This window comes from Rana temporaria, chromosome 2 (assembly GCF_905171775.1).
Source record: "Rana temporaria chromosome 2, aRanTem1.1, whole genome shotgun sequence".
Taxonomy (NCBI): domain Eukaryota; kingdom Metazoa; phylum Chordata; class Amphibia; order Anura; family Ranidae; genus Rana; species Rana temporaria.
This window is the reverse complement of record NC_053490.1, coordinates 207,356,682-207,382,542: the sequence shown is the minus strand read 5'-3', so window position 1 is coordinate 207,382,542 and position 25,861 is coordinate 207,356,682. Positions and strand designations below refer to the sequence as shown.

General features: G+C 38.1%; 1 protein-coding gene across 1 annotated transcript in view; it reads left to right on the top strand.

Annotated features, from left to right (window-relative positions):
• Positions 1-4,533: 4,533 nt before the first annotated feature.
• The window catches only part of LOC120926418 (gamma-aminobutyric acid receptor subunit gamma-3), a 318,111-nt gene continuing 296,783 nt past the window's right edge, over positions 4,534-25,861 (top strand). The window contains exon 1 of the mRNA XM_040336316.1: positions 4,534-4,771. Within this exon, the coding sequence (XP_040192250.1) occupies positions 4,617-4,771 (155 nt within the window). The 5' untranslated portion in view covers positions 4,534-4,616. The remainder of the gene's footprint in view (positions 4,772-25,861) is intronic.

Here is a 25,861-nt window from a genome sequence, read left to right as displayed (position 1 = left end):
ATCAGTCCAAACTGATGAAAACGCACTGAAGTTCAGTTTCATCAGTCCAAACCTACCGTGTGTATGCCCAATCGGACTTTTGTCCTTCAGACCAAAGTTTTAGAACTTGCTTTAAAATCGGACTGATGGACGCCTGACCGATCGGTCAAAACCGATGGTTAGTACGCAAAAGCATCGGTTCAAAACCCGCGCATGCTCAGAATCAAGTCGTCGCATGCTTGGAAGCATTGAACTTCGTTTTTTTTCAGCACGTCGTTGTGTTTTACGTTGGACTCGATCGGTTTTTGAACCGATGGTGTGTAGGCACATCAGACCATCAGACCATCAGTCCGTTTTCATCAGTTTGTACTGATCGTGTGTACAAGGCCTTACTGTTCCTGATGGAGAAGGGACACATACGTATGTTAATTTATTAACTAGTTACATTTTTTTGCAGATCTTATATTCAGTAGACATTTGAAGGCTTACTCACTAAGGCAGTGCAAAAAGTGTTGATGATACACAAAGCAGAGTAACCTATAGCAACCTATGGTTTCGGACTACAGTTTTAAATAATAGTTTTGATTGCTGGCTAGTATAAGTTTATTACCTACTGAATACATCTGTTGAAATGCGGACAAATTTATAAATATAGTATATTTTGCATTTCAAAGGATGTTTTTATCTGAAAGCCAGCTGTCACTGGACAAGATGTCCCCATTGCAAGACATGTCCTCATTCCTTGTTCTTTGACAACTCACTATTACAGTTGTTACTGGAGTATGTTCTACAATTGGAAGATTTATCCTCACCTCATATGTTGACAACCCATGTATGTACTTGTCACTGGAACAGGTGTCCCCATCAAAAGATATAACATCACCTTTTGTTCTGTTGACAACCTTTCTTTACAGCTGTCACTCGAGCAGATGCCCCATTGAAAGGCATAACCTCACCTTTAGTTTTGGTGACAACACAATTGTACAGTTCTCACCAGAACAGATGCTCCATTGGAGGGCATACAACTCAAAATTTTAGATTTTCCCATTCGTCATAGTGACAAAAGCCACCAGAACAATTAGAGATGGTAAATCTCTCATAGATAGCATTAAAAACTTAGCAGAGTATAATCCTTCCACACTCCATTAAAAACTAAAAACAAAGTTTTGCCTTAATATACACATTTGTGTGACCGGTCACCCACTATTCTTTTTAATAATAAATACAAGAATATACCATGATTATTATGACAAAACAACACTTGGAAAACATGCTATCTTACCTTATTTTGTCCACCACCAACTTCATCTTCTTTCATTAGAAGATTAGTTGGTCAAACAAAATCAGTTACTGAATCTTACATTGTACCACAGTTCAGTAGAAAGCTAATCATTTGCATACCTCAAGATGAATCATTGTATTTGTGTGATTAGTTTTTGACCCAGGGTCAGTTGTCACAGAACAACCAGGCACTACTCTGTACATGGAGAAAGGAAGGCTTCCAGATTTAAAAAGGAAAGGGACTTCTCAAATCCACTAGGCCATAGATGTTGGGATATTGCCCTTGTCCCTATAAACACGAAGACAAAGTCCTTTGCCAGAAAGACCTCCCTTTCAAGGTACCCTCCTTATGTTAAGGGCATGTGGTCTGGTATATTTCAAGGGGGGGGGGGGGTGTGGCACACTTGATGATTTGCTTGCACCCCTGTCCTGCCAGGCAGGCTGTCTGCTTTGACAAGATCTGGTATGGTTTTTGGGAGAAACCCCACAACATTTTGAGAAAGTTGCTGCATAGGTAATCAAATGTGTCATAAATAACTAGCATTTATGTTGTATCTACATCCCCTGGCTTTCCATACAATCTTCTGCACATACAGTATGTTTTCTTACATGTTTTAGATTTTTCTGATTGGGACTGCTGTTACTGGACATGGCCAACACTTTGTATGGCGCAAGGTATTATCAACTGACTTTGATCATATGGCCTTAAAGTGCTTGTAAACCCTTTACAACGACTTTATGCTACAGTTAAGCACATATTAAGGCTTACCTGTAGCTACCCAGGATATCTCCTAAACCTGAAAGGTTTAGGAGAAATCCCCTGTCCCCTGCATGTGCCGAAGAAATGTGTACTAAAACAAACTGAAGCAACGGCACCAATGTGCCATTGCTTCAGTCCATGTGCCGTTACCGTGATGTCATTGCGGCTTCGGCAAATCACAGTGCCGGAGCTGCGATACCCGGAGGTAACCCCCAGGAGAGATGTTGCCGCCACAGGGGGGGGCACGAGGACCGCTGCAAGGGCTTCGTTCTAAGGTAAGTAATTCATAATGCGCTAGTATGCTATGCATACTAGCTCATTATACATTTGTCTTGCAGGGTTTTTTTTTTAGATTGGGTTTACAACCACTTTAACCTGGCACTGAGTGTTCTTTTACTACAGAACTCTGTTCGATTTCCATCATTATATATTTGGATGACACATGCTACACCTATATTTTACATCAGAAGCCTTTCCTAGCTTTTTGACCTGCATATGGTTACTTCATTAATTCAGTGTGTGTTCCTATATTACTGTTGCAACAAACAGATTGTCATTCATTATCATACAGCTCCATTACACATCTTTGAGTCATGTGAATCGCTGATTTATCTAGTTTAATTAATCTAGCTTAATATACTGTATACCGTATGTGCTGTATAAAAAGGAATACTGGATTTTGATGTTCATTTTTGTATATTTGTATGTGTGACTCGTTCACAGAATTGTACTAACTATCTTGGAGGGTGTCTCTATATGTACTTATTATCCACCCATATAGTGATATGCAAAACATACTAGGGGCCCATCTTCATGTAACTTGTCCTTTTGGAACCAAAAACCAAGTGAGCCATTTAAAAGAATTCCACTATATAAAAGCCTGGTTGATCTGTTTACTACTGTAGTCTTATTTTGCATCCTGGGACTACCATCTGTGTGACATCCTGCTCCATTGTGGCTTCTGAATTTATTAGTTTAGTTTTCTCCAGGCATTGTCTGTGTTTAATTAATTCAATCAGAATCACATTATCTCATTATAAGGCTTCAATGCAATGTTGTATTGTTAGTTTTTGTGATTCTCTTTGGAGAAGAATTAATGAGTGGTCCATGATGCTTGTTTTTATTTTATAAATTTGTGTTCAATGCAACTTGTTGAATGTTTTTTATAGGGTATAGTTTTTTTGTTTGTTTATCGTTGCATATATTTTGATTATTATCTTTTGATGGGTTTATAATTCTACTCATCAGTTCAGTATAGGGAATGTGATTATTTTAATTGGTTGTATTCATGGGTAAGGGTTTTGGAGTGCAGTTATGCAAATAAAGATATTTATCTTCTTTTTCTCTCTTTTGATGTCATTGCTTCGGCTGGCGTTTAAGTTGACTATTTAGTTCACCCAAATGATGACTAGTCAGCTTGTAGCTTGACTTGTAGCAGAACCTGTGGCACCATGAGCTTGAGCCCTATCCCTAACCGTAGCTCATTATTTGTGTATCTTACATTTTAGGGCTAGGGTTATTGAGGAAAAATAGAAAAGTCATACCTGATATGCATTGCCATCTTTTCCTTACTCCTTTCTGATAGTCCTACTTTTTTCTCTTCCCTTGTTAATCCCTAAATACATGGGTAAACAAACAGTAAGAAGATAATTTGTGGTTTTGCACATCTGTTTAAAATATTTGTCTACTTGTTTTTACTCAATATCCTCATGTGCTAGGTAATCAGGTGTTTTTCTCTAGATCTTAATTACATCTTAAAACGGTGATCCGCCTAAAAATAAAAAATAAATTAAAACTAGCAGCTACACAATACTGCAGCTGCTGGCTTTTAATAAATGGACAATTACCTGTCCTGGAGTCCAGCAATGTCGGTACCCGCAGCTGATGTTTCCATCAGCTGTTGAGTGCTGCCATCGCCATTGAAAGTGAGGGTACCCGGCAGTGTACCCGTTCGTCTTCACGCTGGGAACCCTACTGTGCATGCGCGAGGCCCGCTCCTCTCTCCTACTGGCCCGGTGGCCGGGGGGGGGGGAGCACTGCACTGACGTCATGGGCCAATTGTGGCACCAGAGGGGGGGCCCGATGAGCGGAAGTTCCACTTTTGGGTGGAACTCTGCTTTAACATCCTGTTTTCATATTCTTGATTTAGTATTTCAGTCTGTTTTATATTCTCTACGAACATTGTCTTTTAGTTAAATATTCAAACCTTTTTATTTCTATAGTATGTGTTTTTATATTTTGAGATAACGTTTTTCTGTCTGGTACTGAACATAATTAGTCCATTTTCTGCTTACATATCCTGAACAATGCAATTACTTTCAAGCACCATATACAATACTCTACTTCTGTTAATGCTGACATTAGGAATAGATGATTCATTCATTTAATTGAATGTGTAATACTTCAATACACATCTTTATATCAACCTCATATACTGTTGATAATTATATGATATTTGCTTTAGTGGTGTTCTGTATTAGAATGTGGGGAAATTAGGTAACTTATATAAGATATTTCTTGTCTCCAACAGGAATACCAAATAGACATATTTTTTGCCCAAACATGGTTCGACAGTCGTCTCAGGTTTAATAGCACCATGAAGATTTTAACCTTAAACAGCAATATGGTTGGATTAATTTGGATTCCAGATACTATTTTTAGGAACTCTAAAACGGCGGAAGCTCATTGGATTACAACTCCCAATCAACTTCTTCGAATATGGAATGATGGCAAAATTTTGTATACATTAAGGTATGCCAGTATACTTAGTTACTATTGAAACTTCATTTGTCATTACTTGACCAGTATAATTGTGCAAATCTATTTTTAACAAATTGTTTTCAAAAATCAAAAACAATAAATTCAAGTATACTTTTTAATAGGGTAATAATAAAAACAAATGAATCACATTCAATTAACTAAATTAAGTAAAAATTAAAGTTTTTATAAAGTTGTGACTCCACTTGTGAAATTGGCCATACATGATACCAGTTTTTTTGTCTAGCAAGTTGACTGGATGAAAAAAAACTATACTGATTCCCCCTTCCACATATTCACTGTGTCATGGTATTCTGACAGTGGGACCCCCTTGCCATCAGAATACATTGATCAGTGCTATATTCTATTGACTGAATGTGGTGACTGTGTGAATTTTTTTTTACAGTAGGACCAGAACAAGACAAGAATGGCCATACATGGATAACCAATTGTCCAGTTCTTGCTGAAACGTAGTCCTATACTATTGATAAAAGAGATGATCAAACTTGTAAAAATCTGCTGTCATTGGCAAATTGCCCCAAGGCAGAGTTTAGGCCAAAGGGGAAAGGGGAGACGTTTTCCTTTGCATATTGCATATTGTTTCCCATCAAGCTTAAACATATATATTAACCTCATGTTATCTTATTAACACAGTGTCACAGTGTCCTAATCAATGTTAGGACAACAAAACAATAAAATGTTCTGTCTGAAAGCAGTGACTCCAGCAGAGACATTTGTTGCCAATAGTTAAAGCATATCTATAGACACAAGTTCATGACATAGAGTGGTGAAAGAACTAGCAACCTTGTCAGGTTTTTATTGCAGTCTGTGTCATCACTGAGGTGATTCGCTATCTCTATTCTAATAACTAAAAATGGCTGAATGACCCCATGTTCAGTTTGCGGTAGAACTTTCGAACATCGCAGAATCGGAGCTTAACTATGAACCCCATTAAAGTCTATGGGACCCAAACTGGAAAAATCAAAGTGCCCATTTTGAAGGTGTATATGCAAGTGATTGGGCATGCAAAGGGAATGGGCATTTGAGTACTGCCCGGAGGACATGTATCAATGCAAAATTTTTTTTTTTATGATGCTTAACCACTTCTAAACCGCACGCCCTCATATGATGTCCAAAAAGGGGAACTTTGTGCAGTGATATCTGAATGATGCCTGCACCTAGAGGCATAATTCAGATATCCTTTTGTTCCGGCGGCGATCCTGCACACCATACGAATGATCATAGCGGCAGTTCCGACACTTGATCATTCTTATAGGCGGCGGGAGGGGACATTCCCCCTCCCGCCGCCATCCTGTGCTTTGTCGGCTCTCCTGTGCCATCAGGGGACCAGAGAGATGATCGCCATGCGCCGGGTGGGAGGCATAGAGATGACTGGTGACCAGATGGTCACCAGTCATCTCTTTGACAGTCAGAGGCCCGGGTTCGATGTGATGATGTCACACCCGGGTACCTGTAAGTAAACAAACCGCAATTGGGGCTAGTAAGAATGAGATCTGTGAATCTGTGAATTTTTTTCACAATCTCATTCTTTCCAGCCTGGAGGAGAGATGTGAGGTCTTATTGACCCCGCATCTCTCCTTAAAGAGGGCCTGTCACACACTATTCCTATTACAAGGGATGTTTACATTCCTTGTAATAGGAATAAAAGCGATCGAAATTTTCTAATTTTTTTAAAAAGTGTAAAAAATAAATAAATAAGTAAAAAAAAAATTAAAAAAACGCCCCTGTCCCCGGTAGCTAGCGCTCAGAAGTGAACGCACGCGTAAGTCCCGCCCATGTATGTAAACGTCGTTCAAACCATACATGTGAGGTATTGCCGCGTGCGTTAGAGTGTGTGCAACAATTCTACCACTAGACATCCTCTGTAACTCTAAACTGGTATGCTGTAAAAGATTTAAAGCATCGCCTATGGAGATTTTTAAGTAACAAAGTTTGGCGCCATTCCATGAGTGTGCGCAATTTTAAAGCATGACATGTTAGGTATCTATTTACTCAGCGTAACATCATCTTTCATATTTTACAAACAAATTGGGCAAACTTTACTGTTTTGTTATTTTTTAATTCATGAAACCATTTTTTTTACAAAAAAAAGGCGTTTGAAAAATTATTGCGCAAATACCGTGCAAGATAAAAAGTTGCAATGACCACCATTTTATTCCCTAGGGTGTCTGCTAAAAAAACGTATATAATGTTTGGGGTTATGAGTAATTTTCTAGCAAAAGAATGACGTTTTGTACATGTAGGAGAGAAGTGCCAGAATAGGCCCGGTATGGAGGTGGGTTTTAAAGCCCTGTATTGAAGTGGTTAAAGTGAAGCAATAGAAATTAAAAATTACTTTAAATATAGTGCCTGGGGGTCCCTTTAGTCATCCTGTAAAGTAGCACATCTGTACCGTGTGTAGAACCTGTTGCAGCAAAAACTTTCCCCGCAAGCTTTCTTTATGTTGTAAACAATGACTTGGGGAGCCAGTCTGTATGACGTTGCCACAATTTTGTGCAGTCGGAACAAGCTTAGAGATTTTTTGGATAAATTCTGGTGTTTGTTTTGCAGACTTTGGATAGAAATAACAGGTGAGGGAAAATTGAGATTTGGGTGTCGGTGGTGCCTTCATACCTTAACCCTATAGAGGTAATATTGATGAAAGCAAGAATTGGCCTTGCTGTAAAAAAAAAAACATTATTATATGCTCTGGTCAAACAGTGGTGGACAAGTGGGCTTTGGGTGTTGGTGGTGCCTACACACCATAACTATATAGAGGTTTTCTTTATGAAAGCAAGAATTGGCTTTTCTGTAAAAAAAATGCAATTATAAGCACCTGTCAAACAGGTGCAAAAAAATGGTCATTGGGTGTTAATTGTGCCCGTAAAAACTATAAATCTTCTTCTAGATAAAGTCAACACCCACAAAGCTAGGCAGCCTAGACAGTCTTGTAGAGATTCCAAAACCCAAAAACACTTAATCGGCGACATCAGCATCTGCGGCTTGATGGCTGCTACTAATCCAGGAATGATTTATTTTGATAAATGTCAGCCGGTCAACGGAGCCTGTGGACAGACACAGTTTATTTATCTGCCACACAACCTTCGGCATTACTAAATGTCTGTTTCGGAAAGCATGCTGGATGCAGGACCGCCCAACAGCTCAATTGCATACTGTGAATGTTCCGCCCAGTGGTTTATTCTCATGACCCAGTAACCCAGTGGATCGTCAACTGGAAAGCTCTCCATGTCTGATGCAGTTGCTGTCAATGGGAGGTGGAAACACCAAAAAAGTGTCAAAAAGTAAAAACCACAAGAGACAGTTTTTGACAATTCTTTTATTAAAAAAAATTAAACAAAGTGTCCCGAGATATAAATCCACCATCAATCACGCCGCCCAACAGACCCCCCCCCCCCAAAAAAAAAAAGAAACTCTGCCTCCATGGAAGGCCTTCTGTCCACTGATGTATTTTCGCTTTGACAGCTCTTATATAGGCATGGGCGGGGCCACCCGCTGATGTAACCGGGTGATCCCCTTTTACATTACATGACATCAGAATGGGGTGGGGTCACTTGGTTATGTCACCAGGTGTCCCTGCCTTAGCCTATATAACAACCGCAAAAGCCAATAGACAGCATTCACCGGGAGGCATCCCATGTAGGCGGAGTTTTTTACATTATTTCTATTTTTCGGGTCCGTCAGGCGTCAAGACTAAAGATTGATGAACATCACGGGACACTTGATTTTTTTAAAATAAAGGAATTGTCAAAAACTGTCTCTTTTTGGGTGAATGGGTAGGGGTACAATGTACCCGATAACATAAAGGAAGCATGTTTTATGACAAGCACTCTAGATTTAAAAAAAACAAAAACTTTAAGCTGTTATCCTTACTGTAACGCAGTAATATTTTCAACAAATATTTTCAACAAAGAGCACACAAGGCAAGTGATAGTGTTTTAAAAATTAATTAAACATGTGCATTAGTCATTGTATTCCACTGGGTAGCAAGCATAGAAAGCATAGAAAACTAAATTTAAACCTACTATAAATGATTAAATCATAATGGAAAAAACTCACCAGAACATGCGAACAGACAAAAAAATTGTGCGAACACCATTAAAATCTATGGGACACAAATGTGAAAAATCAAAAGTGTTCATTTTAAAGGCTTATATGCAAGTTATTGCCATAAAAAGTGTTTTGGGACCTGGGTACTGCCTCAGGGGACATGTATCAATGCAAAAAAATGTTTATTTTTTTTAGGAGCAGTGATTTTAAGAATGCTTAAAGGGAAACAATAAAAATGAAATATTCATTTTAAATATCATGCACGGGGAGTCCCCTTAGTCTGCCTGTGAAGTAGCGCATTTTTCACATGTTTATAACAGCACCGCAGCAAAATTGAATTTCTAAAGGAAAAATGTCATTTAAAATTGCTTGTGGCTGTGATGCAACATATATAAAAAACACAAAAAAACAGCGTCCCCCCCAGTCCATTACCAGGCTCTTCTGGTCTGGTATGAATATTAACCACTTGCAGACCAGCGCACGACGATGTACGTCCTCTTTTTAAAGATGGATATCTCGGTAACGGCAGCAGTTGCTGCCACAACTGAGGTATCCATCTTTAGTGCGCGCGGTCCTGTACACAATAACGGCGGTCTTCGCGGCGGATTCCCTGCGAGATCGCCATTATCGGTGGCGGGAGAGGGGCCCCCCTCCCGCCGCTCTCCCGCGCCCTCCGCCGCTTACCGGAGCCGTCGGTAGCGGCGGAGGAGATCGGGTGCGTTCGGCTGCTGACTGGGGACGAGACTGAAGGAAAAATCTCCTTCGCCCGTCCCCATAGCTCTGCTGGGCGGAAGTGACGTCAAAACGTCAGTCCCGCCCAGCCTCTTAAAGAAACATTTTTTTTTTTGTCATTTGAAAAAATGACAGTTTCAATTTTTTTTTCTTGCATTTTAGTCTAATTATGAGATCTGAGGTCTTTTTGACCCCAGATCTCATATTTAAGAGGACCTGCTTTTTTCTATTACAAGGGATGTTTACATTCCTTATAATAGGAATAAAAGTGATCAAATTTTTTTTTTCAGTGTAAAAAGTATTAAAATAAATAAAAATAAATTAGAAAACAAACAAAAAAAATTTTAAAGCGCCCCGTCCCGACGAGCTCGCGCGCAGAAGCGAACGCATACGCGAGTAGCGCCCGCATATGAAAACGGTGTTCAAATCATACAAGTGAGGTATCACCGCGATCGTTAGAGCGAGAGCAATAATTCTAGCCCTAGAGCTACTCTGTAGCTCAAAAAATGCAACCTATAGAATTTTTTAAACGTCGCCTATCGAGATTTTTAAGGGTAAAAGTTTGACGCCATGCCACGAGCGGGCGCAATTTTTAAGCGTGACATATTGGATATCATTTTACTCGGCGTAACATTATCTTTCACAATATATACAAAAATTGGGCCAAATTTATTGTTGTCTTATTTTTTATTTCCAAAAAGTTTTTTTTTTCCAAAAAAAGTGCGCTTGTAAGACCGCTGCGCAAATACGGTGTGACAAAAAGTATTGCAATAACCACTATTTTATTCTCTAGGGTGTTAGAAAAAAATATATAATGTTTGGGGGTTTTAAGTAATTTTCTAGCAGAAAAAAGTCTTGCAAACACCAAATCTGAAAAACACCTAAGGTCTGGAAGTGGTTAAGGAGAACCCCTCACCAAAATGTAAAAAAATAAATTGCATGGGGACCACCCAAAATCCATACCAGGCCCTTCAGGTCTGGTATGGATTTTAAGGGGCACCCCACACACATTTTTTAAAAGAAAATATCGTGGCGATTCCCCTAAAATCCATACCAGACCCTTATCCGTGCATGCAACCTGGCAAGCCACAGGAAAAGGGGGGGTGAGAGTGCCCCCCTCCTGAACTCATCCCCACAATCCTTGCCCAGTGGTTGTGGGGGCCTGTGGGCAGAGGACTTTTCGGAATCTGGAATACCCCTTTAACAAGGGGGCCCCCAGATCCCAGCCCCCTATGTTAATGGGTATAGCTACATTGTACCCCTACCCATTCACCCAAAAAGTGTCAAAAAGTAAAAATGACAGCAGATAGTTTTTGACAATTCCTTAATTAAAAAAGAAATCTGTCCCGTAATGTAAATCCATCGACAATCACAGTGCAGACGGTCTGTTATATAGCCACGGGCAGGGCCAACCAGTGATATAAATGGGTGACCCTGCCCCCTTTTGACATCACTGAGTGGCCCTGCCCGTGGCTATATAACAGCTTTCACCACAAAAGACTGCAGTCAGTGGAACACCTCCCATGGAGGCAGAGTTTTTCAGGTTTTTTTTCTTCTGATGGATTTACATTGCAAGACACTTTTTTTTAATAAAGGAATTGTCAGCAACTGTCTGCTGTAATTTTTATTTTATTTTACTTGTTTTAACTTTTTTTACAATGTACCCATTCACATTGGGGGCTTACAAATTACAATAAGCCCTTTGCCAGCAGACCCCCAAAACCACTGGGCAAGGGGTGTGGGGATAATGCCCTTGTCCCCATCAACATGGGGACAAGGTGCTTTGGGGGACCTGGTAAGGTTCAGGAGGGGGGTGCTCTCATCCCCCCTCCCCTTTCCTGCAGCCTGCCATGTATAATACACTGCCACTAACAAACCTGCCTGCCTAATTAAGCTTAATCTATCTCTGTACACACACTACACGCGGCCACTATGTAAACAGCCTTATATAGTGTGGGGCGTGGATTTAGTCTCCCTGAGCTAAGATTGGCCTAATGCACCCAGAATTTGGCTAATTATGGCTCTCTCAGCATAGAGTGCTGTGATTGGCCAAAGCATGCCGGTCAGGTGCATGCTTTGGCCAATCATCATACAGCAATGCACTGCAACCTCACAGTGCATTATGGGGCGTTCCACTGCACTCAAATTTTCCGCGAACGCCACATAATATTCGCTGTTCAGTGAACGGGTGAACACCCGATGTTGGAGTCAAACTTACGTTCAATTAAAAAATCAAGCTCATCCCTAGTGACAACCTCAGAATTCCAGATTTACAGAAATACAAGAGATGCAAGGGAGCAATCATGGTGCCTACAGCAAATATACCGTAATATGAGAAACACATTGCTACAGCAAGCAAAATATATCATAAAATAGTTTTCAAATATATCAACAGTATAAACATTATGAAATAACAGCTAGGCCCCAAAACACATGAACATGGGACGTTGAACCAATAACAGTGAAAGGCCAGATGTATTCAATTATTTTTTCTCTTCAGTTTTAAAGCGGCGGTCCAGCTGTGTAAAAAAAAAAAATAAAGTCAGCAGTTACAAACACTGTAGCTGCTGACTTTTAATAAGCACACTTACCTGTCCAGGGTGCCCGCAATGTCGACCACCCGAGGCCGGTCCGTCCTCCGGATCATGTGTTGGTGCCACCATCCTCACTAAGGGAAACAGGCAGTGAAGCTTTGCGGCCTCACTGCCCATTTCCTACTGCACATGCACGAGTCACACGCCGCTTTGTGACATACACAGGTCCCAGAAGACAGCGCGCCCCATTTCCCAGAAGGCAACGCGAGGGGGAGAAGAGAGAATATCACAGTGGAATAGGAAGTGGCATATAAGGACGATCTGCCTAGCAACAGCCATTTCTGGTAAGTATAAAAATTATTTATTTATTTTGGAGCCTTTTTGGCTTTTTTTTTTTTTTTTTTAGGGTGGATCTCCACTTTAAAGAAGAAAAATATTGATTTGATAACCTTAACAGTAATATTATTGGTGTTTCATTGAAGGCACCTCTGTGATTGACTGAAAACTAGGTACAGAAAAACACTAAAATAAATTATTGTGGACAAATCAGCAAGTCCAGATGGAATACACCCAGAAGGCCTTAAGAAACGTAGCTTTGTTATAACCAAGTCGCTATTTGTAATGTTAAAAACCATTTACTGACTGTAATGGTACAAACTGATTGGTATATAGCAAATGTGATACCAATTTACAAAAAAAAAGATAGAGATACAGTATATACCAGGAAACCCCAGACCAGCCAGCCTAACATCAAAATAATTTTAGGTATTTAAGGGAATGGCACGGGGCTCTGTTCAGAGATTTGACCATGCTAAAGTGTCATAAGTGACAACCAACATAGATGTATGAAAGACCGTTCTTGTTAGACCAAACTGTTATTGTTTTATGAGGAAATAAATGAGAACTTGGATGGTGGAAGTCCAGTGGACATAGTTTATCTAGATTGTGTTAAGGCATTTGATGATATACCTCATAAACCTTTATTCTGTAAAATAATGTCTGTTGAAGTTGATGAAAAAATACTTATTTTCTGAATGGTCTTAAAAGTTGAGTGGTGTACCCCAATGTTGTTCAATTTCTTTTATTAATGATATAGATGTTGAATAAAGAGCTCAATTTCAGTGTTTACTGACCATGCTAAACTATGCTAGGAAATACCTTTGACAATGGATATATCATCATCAGAGTTAAACCTTAATAAAACAGAAGATTGGACAGCTACATGGCTGTTAAGGTTCAATATTTATTGAGAAATGTTAAGTTATGTACTTGAGTGCCAAATATTCATATGCAAACGACACATTAGGAGTGTCACCCCTGGGAGAATCGGTAATGGAGAAGGATCTGGGGGTGCTTGTACATTACAGACTTAGTAATAGCATGCCAAGCTAACAAAGCTATCAAAATGCTGTCATGTATTGAAAAGGACATATATTCAAAAAAAATTAAATCAATAAAATCAATAAAAGACATTGCTGAATTAGAAAGAGTTTAGTGACAGGCAAAAAAAAAAAGTAATAGGGGGATGGAGGACCTCGGGTATGAGGGTCTACTACCTAGATCACAATTATTTATATAAGAGAAGTGGCGCTTACGAGGAGATATGATTACAAAGTACATATATCAAAGGTGACTTCAATAACGTTGATAGACTACTATAAAGTCTCTGAATAGAACATGGGACCATGATTTGAGGTTAGAAGGAAGGAGGTTTAACCTTAGATTGTGGAAAGGGTTATTTACAGTTAGAGAAGTCAAAATAAGGATTCCCCCATCACCACCAGGAAGATTTATAAGCTGGGAGTGTCGACAACTTCAAAAAACTTTTAGATGTCTTCCTCAGAAAGAAAAAAATCACAGGGCTATGGGAATTGTTACATTGTCAGAGAATAAAAATCACACAAACATTGAACTGGATGGACCTGTTGTAACTAGGCAACTACAAACTTTTTGAACTACAAATATTTTGTGTGGATTTTTCAGTTAGTAATCTGGCACAATTTATATATTTAAAACAAAATACAGCAAGTTTGAATTGAAGCTAAAACAGAGATTAGGACTCTCTCTTAGCAGCCGTTTGACAGTGCAGGGCCCATAACAAATCACCAGTGAGTCACATGCCATTCTGTACTTAGCAATACTAGGTCATTTCTTTAATAGCTGAGCAGAACAATAGGGGGAGTGTAATAGTGTAGGCAAGGTCAGTATATGCTAAAAGGGGAGTCATTTACCACCTCCTTCCTGCCCAGGACAATTTTCAGCTTTGAGTGCTGTTGAACTTTGAATGAAATTTGCGTGTCCATGCAACACTGAACCCATTTGAAATTGTTATAATTTTTTTCACAGAAATAGAGCTTTATTTTGGTGGTATCTAATCACCACTGGGTATTTTATTTTTTGCTAAACAAATGAAAAGGACACAAAAATATCTTTACTTTCTGTTATAAAATTTAGCAAATAAGTATTTTTTTTTCTTCACTGATGTGTGCTGATAAGGCTGCATTGGTGGGCACTAATAGTCTGCACTGATGGGCACTGATGAGGCTGCTCTGATGGGATCTTTTGGACTTCAGCTGGTCTTTAACCACTTAAGCCCCGGACCAATATGCTGCCTAAAGACCCAAGGGGTTTTTACAGTTCGGGACTGCGTCGCTTTAACAGACAATTGCGCGGTCTTGAAACGTGGCTCCCAAACAAAATTGGCGTCCTTTTTTCCCCACAAATAGAGCTTTCTTTTGTGGTATTTGATCACCTCTGCGGTTTTTATTTTTTGCGCTATAAACAAAAATAGAGCGCCAATTTTGAAAAAAATGCAATATTTTTTACTTTTTGCTATAATAAATATCCCCCAAAAACATATATAAAAAAAAATGTTTTCCTCAGTTTAGGCCGATACGTATTCTTCTACCTATTTTTGGTAAAAAAAATCGCAATAATCGTTTATCGGTTGGTTTGCGCAAAATTTATAGCGTTTACAAAATAGGGGATAGTTTTATTGCATTTTTATTTTTTTTATTTTTTTTACTACTAATGGCGGCAATCAGCGATTTTTTTCGTGACTGCGACATTATGGCGGACACTTCGACAATTTTGACACATTTTTGGGACCATTGTAATTTTCACAGCAAAAATGCATTTAAATTGCATTCTTTATTGTGAAAATGACAGTTGCAGTTTGGGAGTTAAACACAGAGGGCGCTGTAACATTTAGGGTTCACTTTGTGTGTGTTTACAACTGTAGGGGGGTGTAGCTGTAGGACTGACATCATCGATCGAGTCTCCCTAATAAAAGGGATCACTCAATCGATGCAGCCGCCACAGTGAAGCACGGGGAAGCCGTGTTTACATACGGCTCTCCCCGTTCTTCAGCTCCGGGGAGTGATCGCGACGGGGCGGCTATAAACGAATAGCCGCGCCGTCATCCCGGATCGCGACCCGAGGCTTACCGACCGCCGCATGTACCGGGGGGGGGTCCCGATTGGAACCCCGACCCACGTCAAGCAGAGGACGTACAGGTACGTGCATGTGCCTGTCCGTGCCATTCTGCTGACGTATATTTACATGAGGCGGTCTTTAAGTGGTTAAGTGTTAAGCTTAGAGGACGGATAGTGGTTATATTTAAGAGTTAGATTCATGCTTCAGCTTAGAGCGTAGGCTCAAGTTAAGGTTTAGCATTAGAGATACGTTTACAGTACAAACTGTAGCTACTGTACTTACTTTTTATGTTTTTGGGATATGTTGATTAAGGTTTGGAATTCATGTCCTGTATTGCTGTCCCGGTCTCCAGCAGGAAGTTTTCCCTTCACTCCTATTGTGTTAGCAGAACAAGATATAAGGACATTTTTTCTAATGTTTATACAAACAATACAAACTTGTTTTTTATTAGTAGAATGAGGAATTTTATATTCTTTGTGGTTTACTATCAAGATTATACATGACCTAGGTGTGATATTTTGTGCTAATTTCCATGCTTCATTTAAAATTCCTATTAAACTTTTCCATAAAATCAACCTTAAAAACAAAGGGCCAAATCCTCAAAAAACGGGCTTAACTTAACTTTTCCGAGTTAAGTTACACTGCCGCAAATCTCCCAAGTTAGGTGCCGATCCTCAAAGCACTTACCTGGAAATTTTCGGCAGTGCAACTTAACTCCGTCCGGCGCAAGGCGTTCCTAATACAAATGGGCGATTCCCATTTAAATTAGGCGCGCTCCCGCACCGGACGTACTGTGCATGCCCGTGACGTCATTTTTCCCGACGTGCATCGCGTGTTTTTACGATACGCCGAGTTTTTGAGAAAAAAAAAAGATACGGCAAAAAAAATAAAAAAAAAAAAAAAAAAACGCGTCGCGAGGAAGAAGGGTCTACTTTTACAAGGTGTAAACAGTTTACACTTTGTAAAAGCAGCCCTAATTTTACACATGCAAACTAAAACTTACGGCGAAAAAACGAAGCTGAAAAGCTTTGTGGATCGCCGTAAGTCCTAATTTGCATACGCTAGGCGGCATTTCGACACAAAATGCCCCCAGCGGCGTATGCGGTACTGCATCCTAGGATCCGACAGTGTAAGTCTCTTACAGATGTCGGATCTTCTGCCTATCTTTGGAAAACTGCTTCTGTGGATCAGTTCCAAAGATAGGCACAGGGATACGCAGGCGGAACAGCAGATCCGCCTGCGTATCTCTTTTGAGGATTTGGCCCATACTGTTTGCAGTTACCAACACTCAACTTAATTAAGCAATCAATCAATTCCTAAGGATTAACTACATTCTGACCACAGTACCCTACATATATATTGCGGTTTGCAAGTGGTTTCCTGGGATTATGGCTGAAGCTATCAGCCATATACCCGGTATCTTTTTTTTTTTCAGCCGGTAGCTGGCTTTCTAATGAAAGCTGTCCAAGGGGTTCATTAGCCACTGGATTGCTTCCAAAGATTGCCAGTGTTTTTCAGACTTTTTGTTTTCACCAGCGTGCCCGAGAATCAAAGGCGTGGGCTGCTGGTCACAGAGGCAATGAGAGAATAGATCATCTCTGATTGCCTCTATGGCCTTGGAAGACTGGAGCATCATCATGGCGTCACTTCTGGTCTAGAGCGGAATTAAACAACATTTTTTTTTAAAGTAAAAGATTCAACTTTTTTTTCTGATCTTTTGCTTTTAAAGGTAAAGAAGAAATTTTCAGTCTTTTTGACCCAAGATCTCTTCATAAAGAGAACCTGTCATCCTTATTTCTATTACATGAAATGTTTACATTCCTTGTAATAGGAAAAAAAGTGATCAAGAAAAATAAAGAAAAATTAATGGGATAGTGTAAAAATCAAAAATTAAATAAATAAGAAGACAATTAAAGCGCCCCATGCCTCCATACGTGTGTGCAGACGCGAAAACATACTTACGTTGCGCACACATATGTAAACAGTGTCAACCACACATGTAAGGTATTGCTGTAAATATTACATTAGAGTGAGAGCAATAATTCAAGTACTAAACCTCCTCTGTAACTCTAAACAGGTAACCTGTAAAACATTTTAAATCGTTGCCTATGGAGATTTTTAAGTACCATAGTTTGTCATCATTGCACAAGCTAAATTTTAGGAATCCGTTTACTCAGCGTAACATCATCTTTCATATTTTACCAAAAAAATGGGTATATATTGTGTTTTTTTTATTAATTTAAGTGTATTTTTTTCTAATAAATTGCGTTTGAAAAACCGATGCGCAAATGCTGTGTGACATAAAACATTGGAACAATTACCATTTTATTCCCTAGTGTCTCTGCTAATATATATATATATATATATATATATATATATATATGTATATGTATATATATATATATATGTATATATATATATATATATATATATATATATATATATATATATATATATATATATATATATATATACTGTTGGGAGGTTATAAGTAAATTTCAACTGATTTAAACTTGTAAACAAAAGGTGCCAGAAAAGGTTTGGTCTTCAAGTGATTAAGGCCCATTCAGATTGCTGGGGTTTCAGTAATGTGAGTTACTGCAACTCGTGTAATGCAATGCATACTGATCAGTTCATCAATAATGCAGCCCCAAATTATTTACATTGCAGCACACCACAATGCAAGGTAAAGCACTATTATGGGTTTGTGGTTGCTGCTTCAGAAAACATAGTGCAGGTCTGATTTCAGTGCATTGACAGCCCATTTAAAAAAGTTATCTGCCTTAATATCTCACATTATGAACAGCAATCAAACGAGGGGCCACTGGGTGGTATATACTTTACAATAAAGTACCACATCCCAATACTACTAGAGATATACAGTAAATATAAACTTCTTGGACCACAATCCATGGACTATGGGCACAAAAACAAAACATACAAAATGATATGGATATTACATTAATATGTAAACCTTGTCAGACATCATGGTACTACCAACAATAAAAGAAGAATAAATATCCTATGTATTATCGACATTAGGGGTGCCTCCTCCATAATCATAAAGCTCAACATGTTTTGAGTGGTTCAATTTCTTCAGGAGTAAAAGGTGCAAAAATGAGAATACTACCTATAAAATAAGAGACAAAAAAACATTATAGTGCATACAAGTTGGTAATATACAATCTTTTTTAGTGTTTATATTATTCAGAATCCAAAAGGTGCATCTATCATTGCACTTACAAAACAACATGTGCCTGGGGCCCTAAACATCCAAATGCTGGACAGGTGTATATTACGTCTGCAAATTCAAAAGCATCACAATTATTGACAGTCTATATTTACCATATTCAGAAACATAGCCTGTCACATCACATACAATACCTACAAAATTGTAAATATTGTGTTTAACCCTCAGGATGAATCCATTTAATCCAGTAAAGATCTCAGTCCTATGGTGCATTATATCCAGCAACACAAAAACCATAAATAAGGACTGCTACACTCACAAAAAAAGGAGACCAAAAGGTAAATTATTCACTTGTTGTGGTGCCCATAAAGTCCATGGATTGTAGTCCAAGAATTTTATATTTATATATCTATTAATACCTAACATGTTGACATACAATGGAATAGAAAATTACTTTTAAAATGCATAAAAGTATGTATTCAACTATAAACCAGAATATACAGTACATAGCAGTTTGTATGCTATGTATGGTATGTATGGTAAATATCACCAGTAGTTGATAATAGATATACTAGATTAGGCAGTGTAAAATGTATTCATGCTATTATGTTTTTAAAATATGATCTATGGTGATCACCGATAAAGATATAGTAGGAGAGACTTTTACTAAATAGACATCATTATTTGTTTTAAAATTATTTTAAGATTGATATTATTATTATCATCTGCCTAAATGCCAAAAAAATCTGATAAGCATGTTAAACTACCCTGAGTCTGGTATATTGTTTTTATTTAAGGTCAATTTACATCATCCTTATATTTATATTTAAACTCACACGTAAGAATACCATTGTAGCCCAAATAATTATGGAAATTTACCTTGAATTGGAATATATACCAGTATTCTAGTGTATTTTAACCCCTTCCCACTTGCCCCAGTGTTCATCTAACTGTTCTCGTGTGCTACAAGCGCCTAATCATGTGACCACTGTGATTGTCTGTTACAGTGGTCATATGAACTGCAGCCGGTCCCCTCCAGATCCTGATCATTAGTACATACAGAGAGCTGTCTTTGAATTGTATTCCATTTGTTATCAGCTGGGAGAAGAGGCCTTGCTATGGTTTCCATCACAGTTATGAAAACTCAAATTAAAACCTGATTATGCTCAACCAACCCAAATATGAACTAACTGTTACTCCACTTACCATGCATTGGTTGTAAATAGAAAAACGTGTATTGGTATCCAAAAGTCACTGGAAATATCAGCGTTAAAAACATTATTCAAACAGAGCAAACATACTGGTAAAACAGTAAGTCCGCAGATGGCAATTTGTGACCACACAAAAAATGGAAGATGTAAGATTTTAAAATTGTGGTTTCATCCCCAGGATTGTGTGGCATCTCAGGGGGAAAGTAAATATTCTTGATTGAAACCAAATAATGGCAAGTGGGTAAATACTGGAATTCCATAAATCATAGTCCTCTACAAGGCAGTCCATGTGTCTGACAGGACTCAATAGGTAGTCTCTCACTAGAAACTTGCCATCATTTGGTTTCCATCAAGAAAATGTACTTTCCCCTGAGAGGCCACACAAGCCTGGGGATAAAACCACAATTTTCAAATATTATATTTTCCATTTTTTGAGTGCTCACAATTTGACATCTGGAGATGGACTTAAGCCCTGTACACACGAATGGTTTGTCTGATGAAAACAGACCGATGGACTGCTTTCATCGGACAAACCGATCGTGTGTGGGCTCCATCGGTTTGTTTTCCATCGGTGAAAAAAAATAGAATATGTTTTAAAATTTTCCTATGGATAAAAAAACGATAGAAAAAAACAATCGTCTGTGTGGAAGTCCATCAGTCAAAAATCCACGCATTCTCAGAATCAAGTCGACGCTCGGAAGCATTGAACTTGAATTTTTCTCAGCATGTCGTAGTGTTTTACGTCACTGCGTTGGACACGGTCGGATTTTTGACTGATGGTGTGTAGGCAAGACTGATGAAAGTCAGCTTCATCAGATATCCGACGAAAAAATCCATCGGATTAGATTCCATCAGATATCCGATCGTGTGTACAGGGCTTTTTCCTGTTTTACCAGCACGTTTGCTCTGTTTGATTGATGTTTTTAACTCTGATATTTCCAGTGAATTTTTGATAATAATCTATATACATTTAATTGATTATATGTTGCATCCATGCATTAGGCGGCAACTTGAGGGTCCTTGAACCTTTAGTTTGTCATTTTCCATCACAGTTAGCCCTTGTTACCTGTAGATTTTGTTGACAACAAAACTGAATTCCAAAGCTCAGATAATGATCTCCTGTAATGATGATTTTCACCACAGACAAACATTTTTAATTGGAGAGTTTTGTATTTGCAGTGCACTGTACATATTGTATTTTGATTTAACAATACAAATTAAGAGAAGCGAATGACTGCTGTGATGTACATTTTATGTTTGTATTTGAAATGTTTCAATATAAGATGGTATCAAGAAAATGTTTCCTATGGAAATAATTATATTAACATTATAGCAAATTACATAGTGGCCTATTATGTATGTAGGCTGCATTTACAGATTAACAGTGCTGAATGGTGATAATGTTTCTCACTCTCAATGCAAGTGTATCAATCTCTTCTGTAAGGATATTGAAAAAACATTTGGGCAGCATTTAGATTTTATCTTAATAGTTATTCAGAATGAATGCACTCCCTCTTGTAGATACAGGCTTTAAAGGTACAATTTGAAAGTCTTTGTGTGATATACACCCAAGAAATAAGAAGTCTTGAAGTGTATGCAAACCATAACCATGAACGTGTTTTGTTTGCTTCATTTTGACTGTTAGTTACTGTATACCATTGAAAGGGTTTCTATTATCTCTGTTTGATAAGTGAAAATAATACCTGTTGATCTTGTCAAAAAATGAGTTGTGCTTTTTCTACTCTGCATTGTTATTCAGACTGACGAGTCCTGCCCACTCTGTGAACTACAGAACACCCCACTTCCATGTAATCTCACTTTCTATTCTAGGCTGTTGACAGTTCTCTTTCTATAGATACAGCGCAGTGAGTAAAGCCTGGTACACCCCTCAAGTTTTTTTTGTTGTTTAATTTTCGTTCACTGTTTTAAAAACAGCTGATGAGCTTGGGTAAAGCTCACTGTATTAACTATGCAATATTAGTACATCGATCTCCACGCTGAGCTATTATGTTCTGAGAGGGGGACTGCCCCGCCAGAACACACCCGTCAGTGCTCACAGCCACCAGCTGGCAGTGCTGATTGGATGCTGATCAGATGCAGGTTTTCCAGTGTGCCTGCTTGACAGAAGCCAGCTGGTCAGCTTCTATCAGACAGGCTGATGTACACATGGGCTGAATGTCAGACGGTTTTGTTGGACCGGCCGAAACTGGCTGATATTCCTTGTGTACCAGACTTTAGTGTTGTCACCTTAGGACCTTATTGGTGGCATCTCCCAGTGAAAATAGTGGGAAAAAAAACACATAATAAAAACATTAAAAAAACATATTTACTGTCTAGTAAGCTGCAATATATTTTAATTCTGTTCTTTAGCTTAGATACAATTAAAATAATGTTTACATTGAGTGTAACATCAGAGCAAGCACAAGTATGTCACATACACTTGTACTAGGTAATCAGAACAATGTGTATTCAAGTCATTTAAAATTACTGTGGTTTATTATGTGGTATTGTGATATTTTAAAATATAGTTTAGAGGTGATTATTTTGGCAGAAACTGTCTACTATGTGTAGGAAGACGTGGTAGTAGAGCCACATGAAATACAGGGTGGAGGTGATAGTTTATATGAATGGAAAGGTGAAGAAAATGTTTTAATGACTATGCTACTTTATTATCAAGTATGGTGGTGGGGGTCGAGGAGTTGGTGTGGCCTGAATGGGAATAAAATAGCCTAATAATAATGAAAACAGTCCCTTAATGAAACAGGTTTCTCAGGTTACTCTATCAAGCGTTGCAATATTGATTTAGGGAGTTTTTCTTCTTGTTGTTGTCGTATCAATGTCTGTATAGTCCTGATCAATTTATCATCAGCATAATCATCCTCTTAGAAATGTTTTCTATTAGCTGATTTTTAGATTTTTAGATTTAAACTCAAGTTGCCCATGAGTTCAATGTAATGTACCCCACACACTCAACATTGCCAAATGGTATCATGCTTTCACCTGGCACTCAGAAGCAAGTGACAGAAAAAATATTTATATTGTTGTCTTTTTCCATTATCAGCTTAAAGCTAAGCAGTCAAAAATAACAAAAAATAAATAAAATAATAGACTGTTTAGAATAAACACACTCTAATATTTTTTTATTATTTGGAAAAAATATATATTGATAGTCTATGTATACAGTTTTAGGTACAAATATACAGAATTGTGCATTTTAGCCACCAAAAAAATTGTCCCTAGGCTAAAACTTTCAAAGCTCCGATTTCTGACACTACCTGATGCCTGATTTTTACAAAGAGATGATTGGTTCTTGGCAAGGAGACCACCTGCCAGGCTCCCACACTAATGAGCAGATGAGAGGTTTTCTGCATTATCTTGAAAGGTGGAACACATCCTAATTCAAAACTACTTATGCATTATTACCATTTATAAATGTAATGGGAATATGTAATGTATAAAGGCATATCAACCTTTTAGAAACAGATCCAGCTCAACATTTCTCAGTATGACACAGCCTTGGCCTACTAGGCAATGTGTCAGGTCAGGTCTGTACTTCATATTCCCATCGCACACATTCCTGGAAGAGCTCTCAAATTAGGGTGCTGCAGCAACAACCAGCTGGAAACTGGTTCAAATCACAATGTTTACCAGCACAGCATGGAACGACGTGAAAAGCGTCCAAACAGATGATTTATTGCATGATCACAACACAAGGAGAGTGCAACGTTTCGGAGTCATGCAGAACTACTTCATCAGGCATGTGATGATCAGGTCTATGTCGCACCAAAAAACATTCACAGCTCTGAGTTCTGGAACTACTGGATGTCTGATTTTTACTGATGATTGATGTTTGATGATTGGTTCTTGGCCTCCCACACCAATGAGCAGGTGAAAGGTTTTCCACATTATCTAAAAAGTGGAACACATTTTAATTCAAAACGACTGTTATTAGAATTAAGTAGGTTCTGCGTTATTGCCATTTATAAATTTAATGGGAATCTGTAATGCATAAAGCCAAATCAGTCTCTCAAAAACAGATTCAGCTGTGAAATAAGTTTTAGAGAGCATAATGTCTCATATGGCTTTTAATTTACAGGTGCTTAGGTTTTTTTTTTGTTAGATAAACTTTTTGTTATCCTAAATCAGTGATGGCAAACCTTCGCACCCCAGATGTTTTAAAACTACATTTCCCATGATGCTCAACTACACTGCAGAGTGCATGAGCTTCATGGGAAATGTAGTTCCAAAACACGGAGTGCCAAGGTTCACCATCACTGCGCTAGATCTACTTACTGGGGAATTTCTGCAATATTATTTCCATCTATAGTTCATTTTAATAGGGTTTCCATTTATCCTATTCTATTGAACAAAGGAGCAATGGCTACAGATGAAGCTGTTGATCATCTTTCAGGAATGAATAACCATTAGAAGCTCCTTTTTCACTCAACGTGCACATCTGTTGAACTCTTCTCAGGGCTTAAGTGGTACTGGCATAACTATCCTCTGTCAACATAGAACAATAGAAAATGTGTAATTTTTAATGGACTAAGTCAGTGTTTTGATACTTGAAGGCCTATTCATAAAGCAGTAAATGTGACCTTGGTTAAACATTCACTGGTTGTGGTAAATCAATCACTGTTATTGAAAAAACATGCACCAGAAAGATTCACATGAAATTATAGTTTTCTGAATGTCGGTTTCACTGCTTTATACATATACCCACTTTGTGTTGGTTATAATTATCTTCACCATAGCACAATACTGTCACATATTCTTACAAAATTGCATGGGAAAATGATTCTGTGTCAGTAGGTGTCTGGAATGTGCATTATGCATATTCAAATACATAACTGACAGTGTCAATTTTGAAAATTTCAAAAAGAATACCTCTGAACCTGGGTTAACTTTAAGGTTTAACATAATATACCGTATTTATCGGCGTATAACACACACAGGGGTATAACACGCACCCTAACTTTCAGAGGGAAGTTTCAGGAAAAAAAACATTCCACCGCCCCCTGTGTATAACACGCATGCACAGTTTACCCTCTATTTTCAGGGTAAAAAAGTGAGTGTTATATGCCAATAAATGCAGTATATGTGTCCATAATTTTCTATTTTGGTATTTATCATACATATTGTATTTTTTAAATGCTGTTACTGAGTTTTTTTTAATAGTGGTGTAGACTGTAGAGGACATACGTGTGCTGAGACAGAGATCATAAATTATCCAAACTGTGATTTATATGCAGAAAATGTATCATTATTAGTTGTGAGAAACAAACAATAATGAGCATGCAGTGCAGATAAGCATTTCAGTGTCACTAGCCAGAATTTTTCGAAATGCTTGAAAAATGTTGTGGCCCGTAATAGAGTATTTGCATTTCTGATAACAAGAGGCCAGTGATTTTGTGTCAAAATCTAAAACAAAAAAACAAACCTGTAAAATATTCAATTATGAATTTTGATTCTTGATTTTATTTTTGTAGAAATTATATCAACTCATGTATGGCTGGCATAGGTTACATAAGTACTGTTATAACAGATTGTGATCGTGGCAAATTACTGATCAATGGGATTATCAAATTCCTAAATTTTGACATAGAAAGGAAAGGTAAAAATTATGGTGGATTTAAGTAGGTATTTGAGGTACAGTGGGCTTAATCTGGCCCTTGTTTCTATGGAGGCTCCTTTAAGTTTTAGTACCTTATTTACAATTTTCTTTTTATGTGCAGCTGTAAGGAGGATGACTGTTTAATAATGACATTTTGTGATCACCATATCAGTAATGAGCTGACGATGAATGGATTTATTAAAAAATCTATTCATCACCATAGCAGCAGCAGCAGCACTGACATGGTAATCACTTTTATTTATTGAAAACTTTTGATGATCAGTGACTTTGCTACAAAAA